The sequence below is a fragment of the Phascolarctos cinereus genome, unplaced genomic scaffold, assembly GCF_003287225.1.
Source record: "Phascolarctos cinereus isolate Bilbo 61053 unplaced genomic scaffold, phaCin_HiC Scaffold_726;HRSCAF=1367, whole genome shotgun sequence".
NCBI classification, from domain to species: domain Eukaryota; kingdom Metazoa; phylum Chordata; class Mammalia; order Diprotodontia; family Phascolarctidae; genus Phascolarctos; species Phascolarctos cinereus.
This window is the reverse complement of record NW_027556098.1, coordinates 294,180,377-294,196,994: the sequence shown is the minus strand read 5'-3', so window position 1 is coordinate 294,196,994 and position 16,618 is coordinate 294,180,377. Positions and strand designations below refer to the sequence as shown.

Sequence of the window (16,618 nt, the reverse complement as noted above, 5' to 3'; positions counted from 1 at the left end):
TTGTTCAAAATGCCCAACAGGCAGTTGAAGACGCAAGAATGGAAGTTGGCAGAAAGGTAAGGGGAGGACAAATCTGATAATCATAATGATACATATGACTATTGATTCCACAGGAGCCAATGAGGTCACCAAGTGAAATAGTGAGGCAACCATGATTAATGGGTGAGATCTGGATGAAGATCTAGCAAAGAAGACTGAGAAGGAATGGTCAGATAGGTAAGAGGAGAACCAGGAGAGAACTGTGTCATGAAAACCTAGAAAGAAGAAAGTATGAAGAAGAGAGTGACTGACAGTGTCAAAGGCTGTGGAGAGGTCAAGAAAGAAGAAGACTAAGAAAATGCAATTAGATTTGGCAATTAAGAAATCATTGGTAACTTTGAGGAAAGCAATACTGGTTTTATGATGAGGTCAATAGTCAGACCACAGAAGAGTGAGAAGAAAAGAAGTATAGGTACCTCTTTTCAATGGCCTTCTTAGGGAGTTTAACCAGAAAGGGAGAACAATAACTAGAGGGGACAAATGGATCAAGTGAGGGTTTTTTGAGGATTGGGAAATATAAAAATGGTAATAGACAGTAGGGAAGAAGCTAGTAGACAGAGAGAGATTGAAGATAAGGGAAAGAATGAGCTTGATGGAGGGGGAAATCTGCTGAAGAAGACAAGATGGAATGATACGTATAGAGCGGTTTATCTTGGCAAAGATAAGGGCCACCTCTTCATGTCATATAGGGATGAAGAAGAAAGTGGCAAAAGGCATCTGAGTAATATGAGACAAAGTGGAGGGAGAAGAGAGAGTTTTTGATGAATGGCCTCAATTTTCCAGTAAAATATAAAGCAAGGTTCTCCACTGAAAATGGGGAAAGGGAAAAGGATGGGGAGTTTGAGGTAGGATGTAAAAGTTTGTAAGAGCTGCTGTGAAGAGTGAGATAGTAAGAAAGTTTTGCAGCAGCAGGGACCCATCTGATTATATAACAAACAGGCAGCAGACCCAGGCAGCACAGTTTTGTTTTCCTCTACTTCTGGTCAGCAGCATTTTAGTATGAACAAAGGAGACAGATGGCGGGAATCATCTAAGGGTGAAGTTGGGCAGGGCAAGTTCTTTGATAGGATAAGGGAGAAAGGGAATCCAAAGAAGAGGAAAATCTAGAGTTGAAGTGGCTCTCCAAAGGGTCAAGATAAAGAAAGGGAACAATGTAGCTACTGAAGGGGTGATGGCCTGGGAAAGAACTGAGAGGTTGAGAGACTGGAAATCCCAGTGTGGATGAAGAACAAGGTTTGGGGTTGCAAGATACAGGCAGAAGTGGAATGACAACATTGTAATCAGACAAGGATATTTCTGAGTTCATGGATATGGAAGTGGTATATTTGTAGGTAACAGCAAGATCAAAGGTATGACCATCTTTGTATTTGGCAGAAGTGAGGTGTAGGAGAGAATAATGTGAAATTAATAAATGAAGGAACTGTGAGATTAGGGTACTTGAGGAAATATATATGGACTGAGGGAACCTCAAAGAAGAAAAAGTTACTGAGAATTGGTGTAGAGGCAGAACCAGGAGGTAGCAATGCGAACAACAACCCTACCTCAATCAGTGAGTTGAGGCCAAGGAGGCTGCATCATCAAGAGAAAGCCAAAAAAAAAAAAAAGGAAGGAGAGGGAAAGGAAAATATTTAACATAAAAGCAAGTGTGTTGACCATAGAACAGGTATTCCAGAGAGCATAGTGGAAGGGATGGGTAACTTTAGAGTAAAACATAGGGTGGGAGGTAGGGTTAGACTGGTTTAAGGGGAATGGTAATAAGGGATTGGGCAATGGGGAGCAGAGGATGGGGTTTGAATGATGACCATAAGGAGTCCAAAGTCACTGGGATGGGAAAGGTATGACCAAGGGGGAGTTTGTTAATCACTGAGCAATGAGTTTAGATAGACTTTCATTGCCCATGGGGGTTTGGCCTAAGAAAAGAGTCTTCTTAGTGCCTTACATAATACTGAGAAGGTGACAGGTGCTTGGATCAATCAATCATTTATTAAGCACCTTCCTTGTGCGGGGTACTGTGTTAAGATGTAGGGATAAAAAAAGAGGCAAAAGACAGTCTCTGACCACAAGGAGCTTACAATCTATTGGGGGAGATAACATGCAAACAATATAAACAAAGCAAGTTACATACATGCTGGATAAATGGAAAATAATTAACAGAGGAAAGGCACTAGAATTGAGAGAGGTTGGGGAAGGCTTCCAGTATAAGTTGGTTAAGACAGAGTGAGGAGTCCAAAATGACTCCTAGGTTGCAAGCCTGAGGTATAGTATTATCCTCTACAGTAATAGGGAAGCTGGGCAGGGAGGAGAGAGAAAGAAGGGGGTTGGTTATGAGCAAAGCTAATGAGTTCCATTTTGGACATACTGAGCTTGGAGCTCAAGGAATACTTTAATTCCCTTTCCCTCCAAGCCTGGAGACCAGGCTAGAGACTTTATGAAATGGCCTTCTTCCTCTCTCTAAAAGGGAGGAGTCTAGTGCTCAATGGAGTGGTGTTTCTCTTCCTCTAGAAGAGTCAAGAGACTAGACAGAAATAAGAACTGGAATGACTGAATAGCATTTTCTCTCCTTACTCAAAAGCAGGAAACTGGTTTCCAGTAGAATGGTGTTTGTCTTCTTTCCCCAGGAGGTTCAGGCAGAGCACTTAGCATAGTACAATGGGATGGAGCAGGGGAGTGACTTGATCATTTTCCTTGAGAATGTTACATTGACAGTTGTTTGGAGGATGAATTAAAGAGCAGAGAGACTTGAGGCAGGAAAAACAACTTGGAGGAGGCTGCAAAAGTCCAGGCAAGAAGTGGAAAGAGCCTGAACCAATATGGTGGCCATGTAAATAGAAAGAAGGGAAGGAATGTAAATTATGTTATGGAAGTAGGACTGACAAGATTTAGGAACTTTTTGGACACAAGGACTGAGCGAGAGTGATGAATAAAAGACGATTTCCAGGATGGGTACACATAAGGATAGTGGAACCCACAACAAAAATATAGAAGTTTGGAAGAATGGGTTTTGGAGGAAAACTAATGAGTTCTGTTTCAGATATTGTTGAGGTTGATGTGCCTACAGGACGTCCAGGCTGAAAAGTCAAATAGGTACCTGATGATATAAGACTAATATTCAACAGAGACTAAGGCTGGACATATAGATCTGGAAATCATCTCCATAGAGATAATCAAATCCATGGCTCATTAAGAGAAAGACACAAGAAGAGGACCCAGGATAGTGTCTTCTGATTCACTCACAGTTGGGAACATATATGGATGATTAAACAGCAAAGGAGATTGAGAAGGATCAGATAAGTAAAGATAAAAATAATTAAATAATCTCAATTCAGCATTATAGGATCCCATTATAATGATGTGCCATACAATGTAGATTCAGATACATAATGGAAAGGGGAAAAAAAGTAATAAAAATTTTTTAAATACAAAAGCTATCAAAAGACCAACTTTTTTTCACATGCAATTATTTTTCAACCTTAGAGATAACCAAAAGCTCACTTTCAAGACCAGCTGCCTTTGTCCATTCATCCAAACTTGCTTTTCTCTGACCCTCAGGAGCAGCAGAAAGATATGTAATAAAAGCAGCAGCCAGTTGAGCCCTTTTAGGAAGCGTAGCTAATTCTTCTGTTATCTCTGCAACCTGAAAAAAATATGTATTACAGATAAAAAACAAATTTAGGCTAACATTCATAAGCATGGAAAAACTATTTTTAGTAATTTTTCATTAGTCGCCAGAGTCATCACCTACTACTGTCTAGCCTGCTGTACTAATGTACTTGCAGTTCTGTTTGTAGTTCTATTAAAAAAGATATTCATTAATTTAAGTAATATTCCCTATCTTGCTAAGAGGTGTTACATAAAATTGACTGAGTATGACTAGCTGCTGGAAAAAGCTAATGAATACAATTCAGAAACAGTTGTATGTCTAGATGCAGTTCACACACATGCATTTAAATATACATGTGTGCTCACATTACATATGCCATACTGTGTCTATTTTAGTCGAAGTACAAGTTAGTATCAGAAAATAGGAAAAGTGATTACATACATATTTGCAGTTTATGTTAGATGTGCTTGTTTAAAATGAAATCTCCTTAGGTTATTATGGACATTTTTACATGCCAAAGAGGGGTGGGGAGAGGAACCCTTTAGCATTTCCAAGATTCCTTGATCTCATAAACCTGATTAATCTCTCCAAAGAAGCAAATCACAATCAACCCATAACATCTCATTCAGAACAATTAATAATCATGTCCTCCTATAAACCCTTCACAAGTTGCTGTGCTGGGGCTCTACCTCTTGTCATTATGTAGATACCAGCTCTGCATGCGGTTGGTCAAGGTAGCTAAGAGATGAAATGAATAGAGTATGCTGAGCCTTGAGTCAGGACGATCTGAATTCAAATCCAGCCTCAGATACTTACTTAGTTCTATGACTCTGGGCAAATCACTTAACCTCTATTTGTTTCCTTTTCCATGTCTGGAAAATGGGGATAACAATAGCACCTACCTCACTGGGTTGTTGCGGGGATTAACTGAGATAATAATTATAAAGCATCTAGCATAGTACCTAGTGCATAGTAGGCATTATATAAATGTTAGTTATTCAGCTATTATCGGTCATTAATAATCCCTCACTACTGTGACATGACCAGTCCACTTCCTCTAACAGTCAACATCCCACAATGGCCTAAAATTGTGCTCTGTGCAGCACAGACTTCTAGTACATATTTGGTCTAATCCAGCTGTTCTTATCTATTTTCTTTAAGGCAATTTCTACTACCTCATGCAATATACTGGAGACTGTAACATTAGTACACATGTAATGCTGCTACTGTCATTTATTAACAAAATATTTTGTTGGAGAAGTCTTAGTTTTTGTCACTTGTCTTCATATCAGTTTCTTTAAACTTGTTCTTCCTCTACCACATTTCATTATTCTATGAGGTGACACAGTTCATAAGTTCTCTTACCATCCTTCTCTACAAGATTTTACAAATAAGTGTATATTCAGAACAACACTATTGCAGGATGCCATAGCCCTGCTTGGAAAAATCAAATGTCATCTGGCTGAGGTGGTTCCTACACTCTTGGTCTTCTTCTATTGACTAATTTACACTGGCTAACCTTCTAAAGAAAATAATTATCAATCAATCAACAAAAATTTATGGTGCTATGTGATAAGCACTGTGATAAGGACTAGAGCCACAAAGACAAAAGCACAGCTATCTTTGCCCTCAAGTTTATATTTTAACAGGGAAACAACATGTAACTATATAGGCACGTACAAGACACATACAAAGCAAACACAAAGCAACCTTTGATGGGAAATCACTAACAGCTGGGCAGACTAGGAAAGGCCTTCTATATAAGTCGATTCTCGAGGAAATCAGGCAGAGGGGAAGAGGGAGAACCAAGAGGTGGAGGTGAGAAGGGATAGCATTTCAGGCAGGAGGGACGGCAAATGTAGGGCACAGAGAAAGAGATGGAATGTCAGAATAGCTAGATCATAGAATGTGTAGAAAAGAGTAAAGGGTAAAAAGAGATATGAAAACACCAGGTGTGAACATCTTTAAATACCAAACAGGAAAGTGATATTATCTCTCTAGAAATAACAGAGAGAGAGAAACAACAGTTAATTAAGTGTGCCTGGGTAGAGGAGGGAGCGAGGAATGGGGAATGGGTGACAAAATAATGCTGATGTGTATTCTTTTATGCCTTCCTCTTAGCTTTTTAAATAGGTTAGGTGAGAGCTGTTTTCACTTCATTACACATTATCTCTTTTTGTTTGGTGTTAATTTTTATCTTTGCTTTAGCAAGTGGATATTCTGTCTACCCAAACAGCTAATTCACAGTCGCCCATTTGCAACAAGTCATCTTCGCCCTTTCCTGTTCCTTACCCTTTTATCCAGGATGTTCCCAAATCTTTTTTATTGTAGCCCTATCTATAGCCTCTCCCACATATATCCCCATCCCTCCATGTTCATGACCACTGCCACATTTCAGGCCCCCATCACCTGTGACCCAAACTATTATAATAGCTCCTAATTGGTCTTGGTCCCCCTGTCTCCAGTCTCTCATCTCCAGTCCAGCCGCCAAAATAACCTGCCCTAAGCTGACATCTGACCATTTTGCTTCCCTTCTCAAAAACTTTCTGTGCCTCCCTATTTCCTCTAAGATGAAATTTAAACAACTCAAGTTGGAATTTAAATATCTACATAGTCTACCTCCAACCTGTCCTTCCCAGTCTTATTTCACTTTTACTCACTTTCACACGTTCCATTCCAGCAAAATTAACCCCACCCTCCCACCTCCATGCTGTTCTCTGAAGTCCACATTCCATTGTCCACTTCTTTTCAGGTTTCCATTCTCATTGTGTGTTCTCTGATGACCTCTGCCTTTAGGAATATTCATCTTCCTTCAAGATGAAAACACGTTCCACTATCTCCATAAAGTTTTTCCTTCCTCACCCTCCCACCCCCAAACTGCTAGTTCTCTCTAGCCCCAGCAAGCCTGTACTACAATCATCTATGTATATGTTCAGTCCACACCTTACAGACAGTATAAGCTCTTTGAGGAAACAAACTATTGTGTTTGTCTTTGAATACCCAAGAGCTAGCAGGGTACTTTAACTGGAGTAAGCACTTAATAAATATTTCATAAAATTATATCACTTAACAGAAGCTCAAAGTTCCAAATACTCCATTTCCCACACCAGTTTTCTAATGTTTTGACATTGCTAATGCACTAATACAAGACTCCCCTGGCCTACATTTCCATAACAGAGAATGTTCCACTATTAAGAAGTTGGTAAAGACCTAAAAAGCTTATGAACAGAGCAGCAGAAGGAAAATAGCAGAGGTATGGTCAGAGCACCACTTGAGCTATTGTGGGGAATGCAGATTCAGAAAAATTCCTAGGAAAAACATATTTTTAAATAGCTAAGTAGATTAATATTCCCCCTCCTTTGGAACACATTATTATAATCCCCATATTAAACATTTCATGAAATTTTATTTCAAACAAACCTGTGCATTCCATCTCTTGTGTTCTCTATCAAGTTGATTAATTAAGACCTCAGCAGCTTTAATTGTTTCCTGTGCTTTGCTTACTTCTGATTCAAGTTTAGCTGCTTCTGAAGTTCTGCTCTGAAATCTGCAAAATGATTAGACTTTAATTAAAAACTGAACTGGTAATGGATTATTTCACTGATAAATTTGAATAAGATAGGAAATACATTGGTATACTGAGCTATATTTTAAGATATAATTTTAGATAAAATTTGCGATAAAAAATTAAGGTAACAGAGATGTACTCTGAATATTGCTGGAAAAAATGAATAATAATATCACCCTTAAAATCTGTAGAATTCAGAAGCTAACTGCTTTTCCCACAATATTATCTAGCTTTCTTGCATCTTTCTAGAGGCATAAGAAAACTAGAACACCAAAAACAACTGAATTCAATTAACTTCAACTTGAATCTTAACTCAAGACTATGATAAGAAACAGTATACTAGACATCAAATGTCCGTTAATATCTCTGTTTCTAAGGCTTATACAATTTTGCTCTGAAAATGACAGTGAATTTCTTTTTCTGATAGGCATCCAAAATCATGGTAATAAATGTGCTCATACCACAATAGGGGGAAATGCATATTAATATATTCTTGATATAGCGATATATCAGTATATATTAATGCATCAATACATAGTGATATAGCAACATATGACTGATCTATATTTAGTGCAAAGTGATATGAATGATTTTCCATATTCATAAAAAGAAAATACCTTAAAATAATAAACAATTAAGTATTTCTTTTTTGCTTCTTAAATCCAATGTTACATTACTGGAAATGCTTTGAATAGAATTATCTTAATATGAAGAAATGTATAGCTTTGGTTTAACAGATTTCTTTCAAAAATCTAATGCATTTTTCTTCCTTCCCTTAGGAAAAAAAAAGAGCACCTTACAGCAAATCTTTCCTAGGCTTTCACAAAAGATATCTCTAACCTTGAAAGGAATATTGGACTTATAAAACTGAATTTATTCTGTAATCACACCCTCCTAAATTTTAGAAATAAAATATTTTCGAATAAAACATTTCTAATAGTTCCCAATGATCTTTTCTTTTAATAGTAATCACAGCCCTTGGTAGATAAACATGTTGAGCTTTAAGAAGAACAATCATTTATTCTTCCATTAGGAAAAGACTTTCCCACAAACAGAAAGTATTTTTCTATGCTAGGATGGACAAAGTTAAATGAAAAGAACACCAAACAGCATCTGGGCATCTTCTTTGAGGACACAACACATTAAGAATACTTTGAGGAGATAATGAAGCAGATGCAGCAACAGTAACAGCATGATTTTTCACTGGGACCAAAAGTACTTAAACCCTAAACCCTAACTGAATTCTCAAAGGAAAATGAATCCTCAATGTTAATATTACCATTTGATCATCTGATACTGATTTCTTCTCCCTTCCACTCTCTCAAAAACACATCAGAATACACACATTTATAAAATAAAAGCTAAGCTAATATATTCATTTGCTCTTAATAAAGAGTGATAGAACAGAAGAGAAACCAGATGCTGATGGAATTCTCCACATCAATCTCAGTTTTGAATGAAAACATCCACAGGAAAAAGCTGTTATAATTAGAGGCTTTGATGTGATTTTACTTAAACATTCATAGCATATGTTAACAATATTCAAAACTGTTTCCAAATATTAACTTACTTATCTTTCAACTCTGACACTTTCTGACCAACAGAGTTAAGTAAGTCTTCCAGTTTCTTTTTTCTGTCTTCAGTTTTCTTCAGATTCCTAAAACACAAGTTAATTTTATACAAGTATTTCTGCTTAAAATACTGTCAACAAGGCATGAGTAGCTGGAAAAACAAACTTACATTATGTGGTCTACAATAAAAAACAAAATTATATATTTGCGATTTACTGCATTACCAACTTTGTTCTAATCTGCAGAACTTCTAGATATATACTAGACCAAACATTTTATAAACTTTCACTACTTTTACTGTGATATAATTTCATTTTGTACAATAAAACTGAAATTCCAAAATTCTAACCACTAATTATAAAAAGCCTGCTTTATTTTTGCATATACCTACTCAGCTATTTAGCCAATATTAGAAGAAGTTTGACAGTATTTGTAAATAGATATGGAAAGGAAAGAGGAAATTACTAATTAAATGGAAAACAGTGATTAATACATATCCAGGGACCATGCTCCTGATATACCAACGTCTCTATCCATTTAAGTAGTTTAGGATTAGTCTAACCAGATTCTCAAAGAGGAAGACACAAAGTCACAAAGGAAAACCTTCAACATCCCTACAATGAGAGTTTCTTTTTTTGTTTATTTGTTTTTAAGGCAATTGGGGTCAAGTGACTAGCCCAGGGTCACACAGCTAGTAAATGTCAAGTGTTTGATCTGAGGCCGGATTTGAACTCAGGTCCTCCTGACTTCAGGGCTGGTGCTCTATCCACTGTGCCACCTAGCTGCCCCCCTACAATGACAGTTTCATGATTACCTGATGTCCCATCACCATGGGAAAAGAAAAAAGACTATACTATACTATACATTGGATTAGAGATACAATATGTGTATGTGTATGTGTGTATATTATATATATGTATATATATGTATGTATGTATGTATACACATGTATATCACAAAACACTTGATTTCTATTTCTTTAAAATACTGAAATGCCTATGGCTCAACTATGTACAAGAGTAAGCAGAAGGCATACAGCTGACTCATTATTATGATGAAAAAAGCAAAGGTTACAATATCTGAAAAGTTATTTGTTTTTTTTTGTTTTTTTTTTAACTTACGCTTCTAATCCTGCTTGTTCTGTTTCCAAAGGCTGAATTCGTTCTAACACATGTGAATACTGGACATTGGCTTTGACCCAAGCAGCGAGGGGAGCAGCTGCAGTACTGGCCCGTTTAGCATTCTGAAAAATCCATCATATTCTAATTTAATGCCATATCATTTTCTTAAGTATTTAAACAATGTCAATGAATTCTTTTGGTTTCTGGCTAGAATTAAACCCAACAAATTTTTAAAAGAAGAAAGCATAGACTATGCTTTGTGTTTAAATCATTTTTATGGAGAATACACACATATGTATATAAATTCGCTAATATAAAGATTTGTTTACTTATAAATTTAATTACAACTAATCCCTGAAGTGGCTTAGCCTTAAGTGTGTCTTTTAAATTTTTGTTTATTCATGGAATGTACATATCTGATTAAGTAAGTTTTCTGCAGGCCAATATATAGCCTGTTTAACATAACTGAACCAAATACAAATAGAAAGCCAGAAGGGTTACCTGCACAGAAAACTATATGGCCCTATCTTCTTCCTTAGTGGCCTAGTTCCCCCTGTGAGGGATGAAATCCCTGGAACAGTGAAGTCTTCTCAGAAGTTTAATATAAACTATTAAATCTTCTTGTGTATTTTGGAACAGCATATGCCCTACCCCAACCTCCAAGAGAGAACATTGTGCAAACTATGCAAACATTGAAACTGCTGACCCTTGCATGGCTAACATTTGCAAAAACAGCTAATCTTGCAAAACCTTAAAACTGCCCAGATCCTGTTTTTGAGCCCAGAGCAAACAGCTATTAAAAGACTTCCCACCTTTTTTTGTCTCTGGGCAAACTTGTGGTAACTGCCTTTGTTCTTTGTTGCTGGGGAAGATTTCCATGAATAGATTGTGCACCCTGAAGCCCAGCCAATGGGATAAGGGGACAGGGGATTAGGGAGGGGGAGGAGCCCGAGTTAGGGTATAAGAAGACTTGCTTTCTGTAACCAAGTTGCAGTCTCTGCTCTAGCAATGACAGGCATGCCCTTTCTCATGAGAAAGTAATAAAACTCTTTTCTGCTTTTCAATAACTCAGCCTCTGAATATTTTATTTGAGTAGTGGTTTCTGTCCACACACCCCCTACCAGTCTCTTCCTTTATTCTCCCATCTTCTTTCCTGGTTCATTCTACTCCCCCTGACTACCACTTATAGACATACCTCAAAGCATCACCCTTGGCTCACCTCTCTTTTTTATTCATTTCCTCAGTGATTAATAAACTCCCAGAATTTAATTGTCATCCCTATGCAAATGTAAGTCATGATTGGCACAGCTTGGGTTTCCTCCCCTACAATTTCCTTGGCCCTTTAAGAACCAGGAAATGACAGAAAATGAAAGATTGGGAGTTGAGTTGCTCAGGACTCTTTAATGTAAAGGCAGGTACTTAACACAGCTTAATGTCATACCTCACCAGGACATTTAAAACAAAATACAGTTGACTGCTTTATGGAAAATATACCCTCTAGAGACACAGCCAGGCAGCAAGCCAGTGGCATGAACTTTTGGGGTGCTTCTGTTTAATCATGGGATCCAGTGGGCCTGCCAGCAATACATAATGATAACAGAGATACCTTTTGGTGATCATCCTGTTGGAGTATCAAGAACTGGGGACTTTAATCTGGATGTCCAGATTTAGGGGTGAGCTTCCAAAATAATCAAATAATAAAACATAATTATATAGAAAAAAATCTTAGAATAATGTTTTTAAAAATTACCTTTGGGTCAAAAGATGCTTTGTTTTTAAACAGAAGGTCTTCAACACTTTCTCTTATTTCCCTTGGAATATTTCGAGCATCAAAAGTTGCAATATCTTCTCTCACACCTCTTTTAGCAAGGAAACTATAAATATGTTTATAAATAAAAAAATTAACTTAATTGATTTATATTTTATTACTTTAACTGCATAAAAGAAATAAAAGAGATAAATGAAAGTTAAATAAAAATTTTGCTATTGTGACAAAAAGTTCAACTTAAAATGGTGAAAGCAATAAATAAAGTTCCTAAATTACTAGCCTATTCTAAATGTAAATTTGAGAAGTCTCTTGTCCTTTTTGTTATTATTGTCCTTTCCAGTAAGACTAAAGGTACAAAATACTATTTTAAAACACAGGCAACCTTCACAATATCTATATAGCTAATAGGAGAACAAAAATTAACCCCACTCTACTACCATATGACCTGTGTGACTCTAGGCAAGTCACTTAACACCTCGAGCTTCATTTTCATACACATACTACATATATATGTACATGTTTATGTATATGCATATGTGTGTATATGTAGAGGATATATATATAGGACTATATATACAGGAATATAGAGGATATATATAGGACTATGTATATAGGAATATATGTATATTCATTCATATATATGTGTATGTATATCTCTACTGTCTATCTATCTATCTATCTTTCTATTTATATATGTTTCCTCATCTGCTAAATGAGGAAAATAATAGCACCTGTGTCTCAGGGTTGTTGTGAGGATAAAGTATTTATAAAATCCTTTGCAAATGTTTTTATTTAATTTAATAACACTCACCCTAAATCCTAAAGCTTACCTTTTCATGCTCACCCAAGATGTATCAAAGATTCCCATCAACCTTAAGACTCCTTCGAGAATGTCTCTAATGACATCAGGTGGCATTCTTAACGATCGGATCTCTGAAAGGGATTCTGGTTTTATATTTCCAACTGCTAATTTAGCTTCGTTAACCAGTGGCTAATAAAATTAGGATTAAAAAAAGTACATTGTTCATTTTAAACAACAAAAATTTTCATTCATATTTCATGTTTTTTTCATTTTTACCAAGATAGTATAAAAGAGTACTTCAGCCTCAACTTTTTTTCATTCTTCCTCTGAACTCTATTTTGTTTATATTTAATCTTGTGATCTTATCACACTCTCTTTTATATTATAGTCACTTCTGTAACTTGTTTCATGTTTCCCTCCTCAACTGTGAACTACCTGAGAGGCATAGTTGCTTTTTGAATTATATCTTCCTTCAGCATTTAGCATAATTTCTTGCACATAGCATGTACACAATAAATATTTTATGAACAAAGGAATAAAATGAAAATGAAAATTTGTTATATCAACAGAATACAAAATGATCAAATGGACATTATAAAAATATCATCACTACAACTGCATTAGTCAGGAAATTTTAATTTGCCATGAAGTGAGCTTGTAATACTCAGGGAAGTCCATGCCAAATAATGAAAATTACATTTTGGGACCATCTTAACAATTTATAATTGTATGATATAATTGTATAAACTATGGGAAAAGTCATTTTGATGCATATGCATTTCTTGACATAATCTAGATTCAAATAATTAACCAACTTAATCTCATATAAAGTAATTTAAGACCTTTTCTCTAATTCTGTCTCCCATTCTCCCAAGTTAATAATTAACTTTGTCATTATTCTTAACTGTTCACTCTTCTTTCACCTCACATATCTAATCAAATGCCAAATCTTGCCATTTCTACCTCCACAATATCTCTCACATGTTATCCCTTCTCTCCACTCACAGCTATGGGTCCTCATTACCTCTCTCCTGGATTACTCCAACTGCCTACTCATATGGTCTCTCTGCCTCAAGGTTCTTCCTGCTCCACTCCATCCTACATACTGATGTCAAAGTAATTTTTCTTAAGTGTAGATCTGACTATGTAACCCCTCCTACTTAATGAACTCCAGTGGTTTTCTATTATCTCTAGAATTTAAAAAAAAGTTCCTATGTTTAGCTTTTAAATACCTTTACAACTTGGCCCCAACCCAACTTGATAGCCTCAATAGACAATGCTCCTTATCCCATGCCCATGTGAGCCCCCCAAACTGTTTTTCTCTCTGCTCCTAACACACAAGATTCTATCTCCTATCTCCACGCCTATGTATTTGTCATCCCACACTCCTGGAATGTATACCACCCTTACCTCCACCTCAGAGAATGGTTCAAGAAAATATTCAAAAGTGCTACCTTCTTCATGAAACCTTTCTTAATCTCCCCCCCACTATTAGCATCCTCCTTCTCCCCCTACCCTGTCTTAAATTATTTGTATTATTTGTATTTATTCTTTTCACATTTATTCTATATGTACTTATAAACTTTTTTCTCTCCCCTATTAGAATGTAAGCTACTTGTGAGTAGGTATAGTTACATTTTTTGTACTTGTATTCTCAGCACATAGCACAGTGCTTGGTACATAGCGGACATATAATGAATGCTTTTTGACTAATTGTCTTTAGGATAGATGAAGTATCCTGAGTATAAGACAATAACTACCTTTTAAAAAATATTTTAAGATTCCTAAAAAAATAAAAAGTAAAGCTTTTCTCAAAATCTGGGGGTGCCAAGAGCATCAAATTTATTTTAACTTTAAAATTTTACTATGATTAAAAAAATTCACCATCTTTAATATGTGTTAAGCTAAGTAAGATTTTTAAGTAAGCTAAAAGTTTTATTTCATTTTGTTTTTAAATTTTGTAACTATCAGTAACAATACTGACAGGTGGCACAAAGCTGTGCTCAAATTCAACCACAGATCCAGCCTCATTTACAAGCTTACATGACCTTAGCCAAGTAAATTAAACTTTGTCTGCCTTGATTTTCTCTGTAAAATGGGGATAATAATAGCACCTAACTCCCAGAGTTGTCGTAAGGATAAAGTGAGATATCTGTAGGGATTTGCAAACATTAAAGTAAAATTTAGCTGGTATATAAACTAATATATACATATGTGTGTATACATATACAGTAATATGTAGCTATATACATCATATAGCTAATACATATATACTATTATATAGCTAGTATTTCTTTTGTCCATATTCCTTCATAACACACGTAAATTATTTTCTCAACTTGGAGAGAGTCATCTTTGATAACATACCTTTGATAAAATGTTGAGACTTTATGACAGTGCTTTACATATATGTAGCACATACATTAAGGCATTTATTTAACAGATAATGGCTACATTAAATTGCAAATGATTATCTAATGCACTAAAGAGGGGCAGTGTGGCTAGTAGATAAAGGCCTGGCGTTAGAATCTAGAAAACCTGTTTCTAGGTCCTGTTTCTAACACATCCTCACTTGCGTGATCTCCAGTGAACAAGTAACTTCACCTCTTCATGCTCCAGAAAAACCCTAGAAAACTATAAAATGCAAAACAGGTTCCCACCTGCAATGATAGAGGAGGTCTACTTACTGTGAATTCCCTACGTGAATTAAATCAGAGGTTGGATAAATACACACACATACAGAGTTGTAAGAAAATACAGTGAACTCTTGAGAAAAGCATCTTACCTGTACTTCTTTCAGTTCATCATCAATTTTACTTTTTCTTTCCTCAATCTTAATGACTTCTTCTGCTATTTTGTGCTTAAGTCTTTCTAGTTCTGTCTTCTGCTCACTGGCATCCTATAGGAAAATCCATTCTGAATTAACAATCAGATTTTAAGACTTGTATTAATTTTCTGTGTTTAGGAAATCTTCAAGATAAATTTGCTTTAAACAGCTGTATTTTATGATTAGCAACTAATGCAGAGTTAAAATCAAATCAACCACACTTAAATTCTTACAGCATAAGTTGCAAAAGCATCTACAAAAAATATGACATTGAGAACACATTATATTTTGCATCCTATGTTGAAAAGCTGAAGACTCTATTTTAAGATTCTATTTATTCTATTTTAGCTAAAATCACAAAGATTAACAATATGCTGTCACTCCAAATAAAAATAAATAATAAAATTTCAAATCAAATATACATTTACCAATTATATATTGAGGGACTAATGATTAATTGCATGTTCTATATCTCTATAGATTAATAAGAAATAGAAATGTAAGAGGCCAGCACTGGCTATAAAATACTAGCATACCTAAAGAATTTGTATTTTTAAATCAGAGAATCAATGAAAATATTTTTAAAAATTAATTCTTGGAAAAGTCTGTAGTGTGCCATTTAAAGCCTTCTAAAATCTGGCTCCCACCTACATTTCTAGAATTTCCCACTATTCAAGCCTACAAAGCTTGTGTTTCATTCAGACTCTTCTGTGAATATGCCCTAGTTTCTGGCTTCTGTACATGTGATGTTTTCTCTAGCCAGAATTTACTTCCTTACGCCCACTGAAATTCTACCCATCTATACAGGCCTAGTTCAAATGTCTTTTCCTTCATAAAGAAAACTCCAATCTTCTCAACTAAAATTAATTTCTGTCTCCTAAAAACTTCCATAACAAATGTTTGTATCCTGTATGATACTATATTATACCTACATTTCAATGAATTTCTAGTTTGACAAGGGATTGACTAGATAGAATGATGAATCTGGATGGGTATATCTTATTCAAAAGAAAAACTACAGGTAAGCAGGGATAGCACTAAATATTAAGAAATACAACAAGTGATTTTTTTCTAAAGTCTGACCATGTCACTCTTCTTCACAATCAAACCCAACAGCTTTTTAGTGCCTCTAGGCTCAAATATAATGTTTAGATTTTAAAGACCTCCACAACCTGGTGAAACAACCAATCTACCTTTCCAACTTTATTATACATTACTTCCTTTTCCCCGTATACAATTTCTTTCTTTTCACTTGTAAAGTGCCTGGCACATAGTAGGCACTTAAAGATTACTACTTGCTGATTAACTTAAGGATTTAGAT

The 16,618-nt window shown here is 35.6% G+C and overlaps 1 protein-coding gene across 1 annotated transcript in view; it reads right to left on the bottom strand.

Moving 5' to 3' along the window:
• The window catches only part of DYNC2H1 (dynein cytoplasmic 2 heavy chain 1), a 370,089-nt gene that overhangs the window by 191,715 nt on the left and 161,756 nt on the right, over positions 1–16,618 (bottom strand). The window contains 7 exon segments of the mRNA XM_020996144.2: positions 3,532–3,673; positions 7,061–7,187; positions 8,779–8,865; positions 9,901–10,022; positions 11,651–11,774; positions 12,499–12,659; positions 15,256–15,369. Coding sequence (XP_020851803.1) covers positions 3,532–3,673; positions 7,061–7,187; positions 8,779–8,865; positions 9,901–10,022; positions 11,651–11,774; positions 12,499–12,659; positions 15,256–15,369 — 877 coding nt within the window.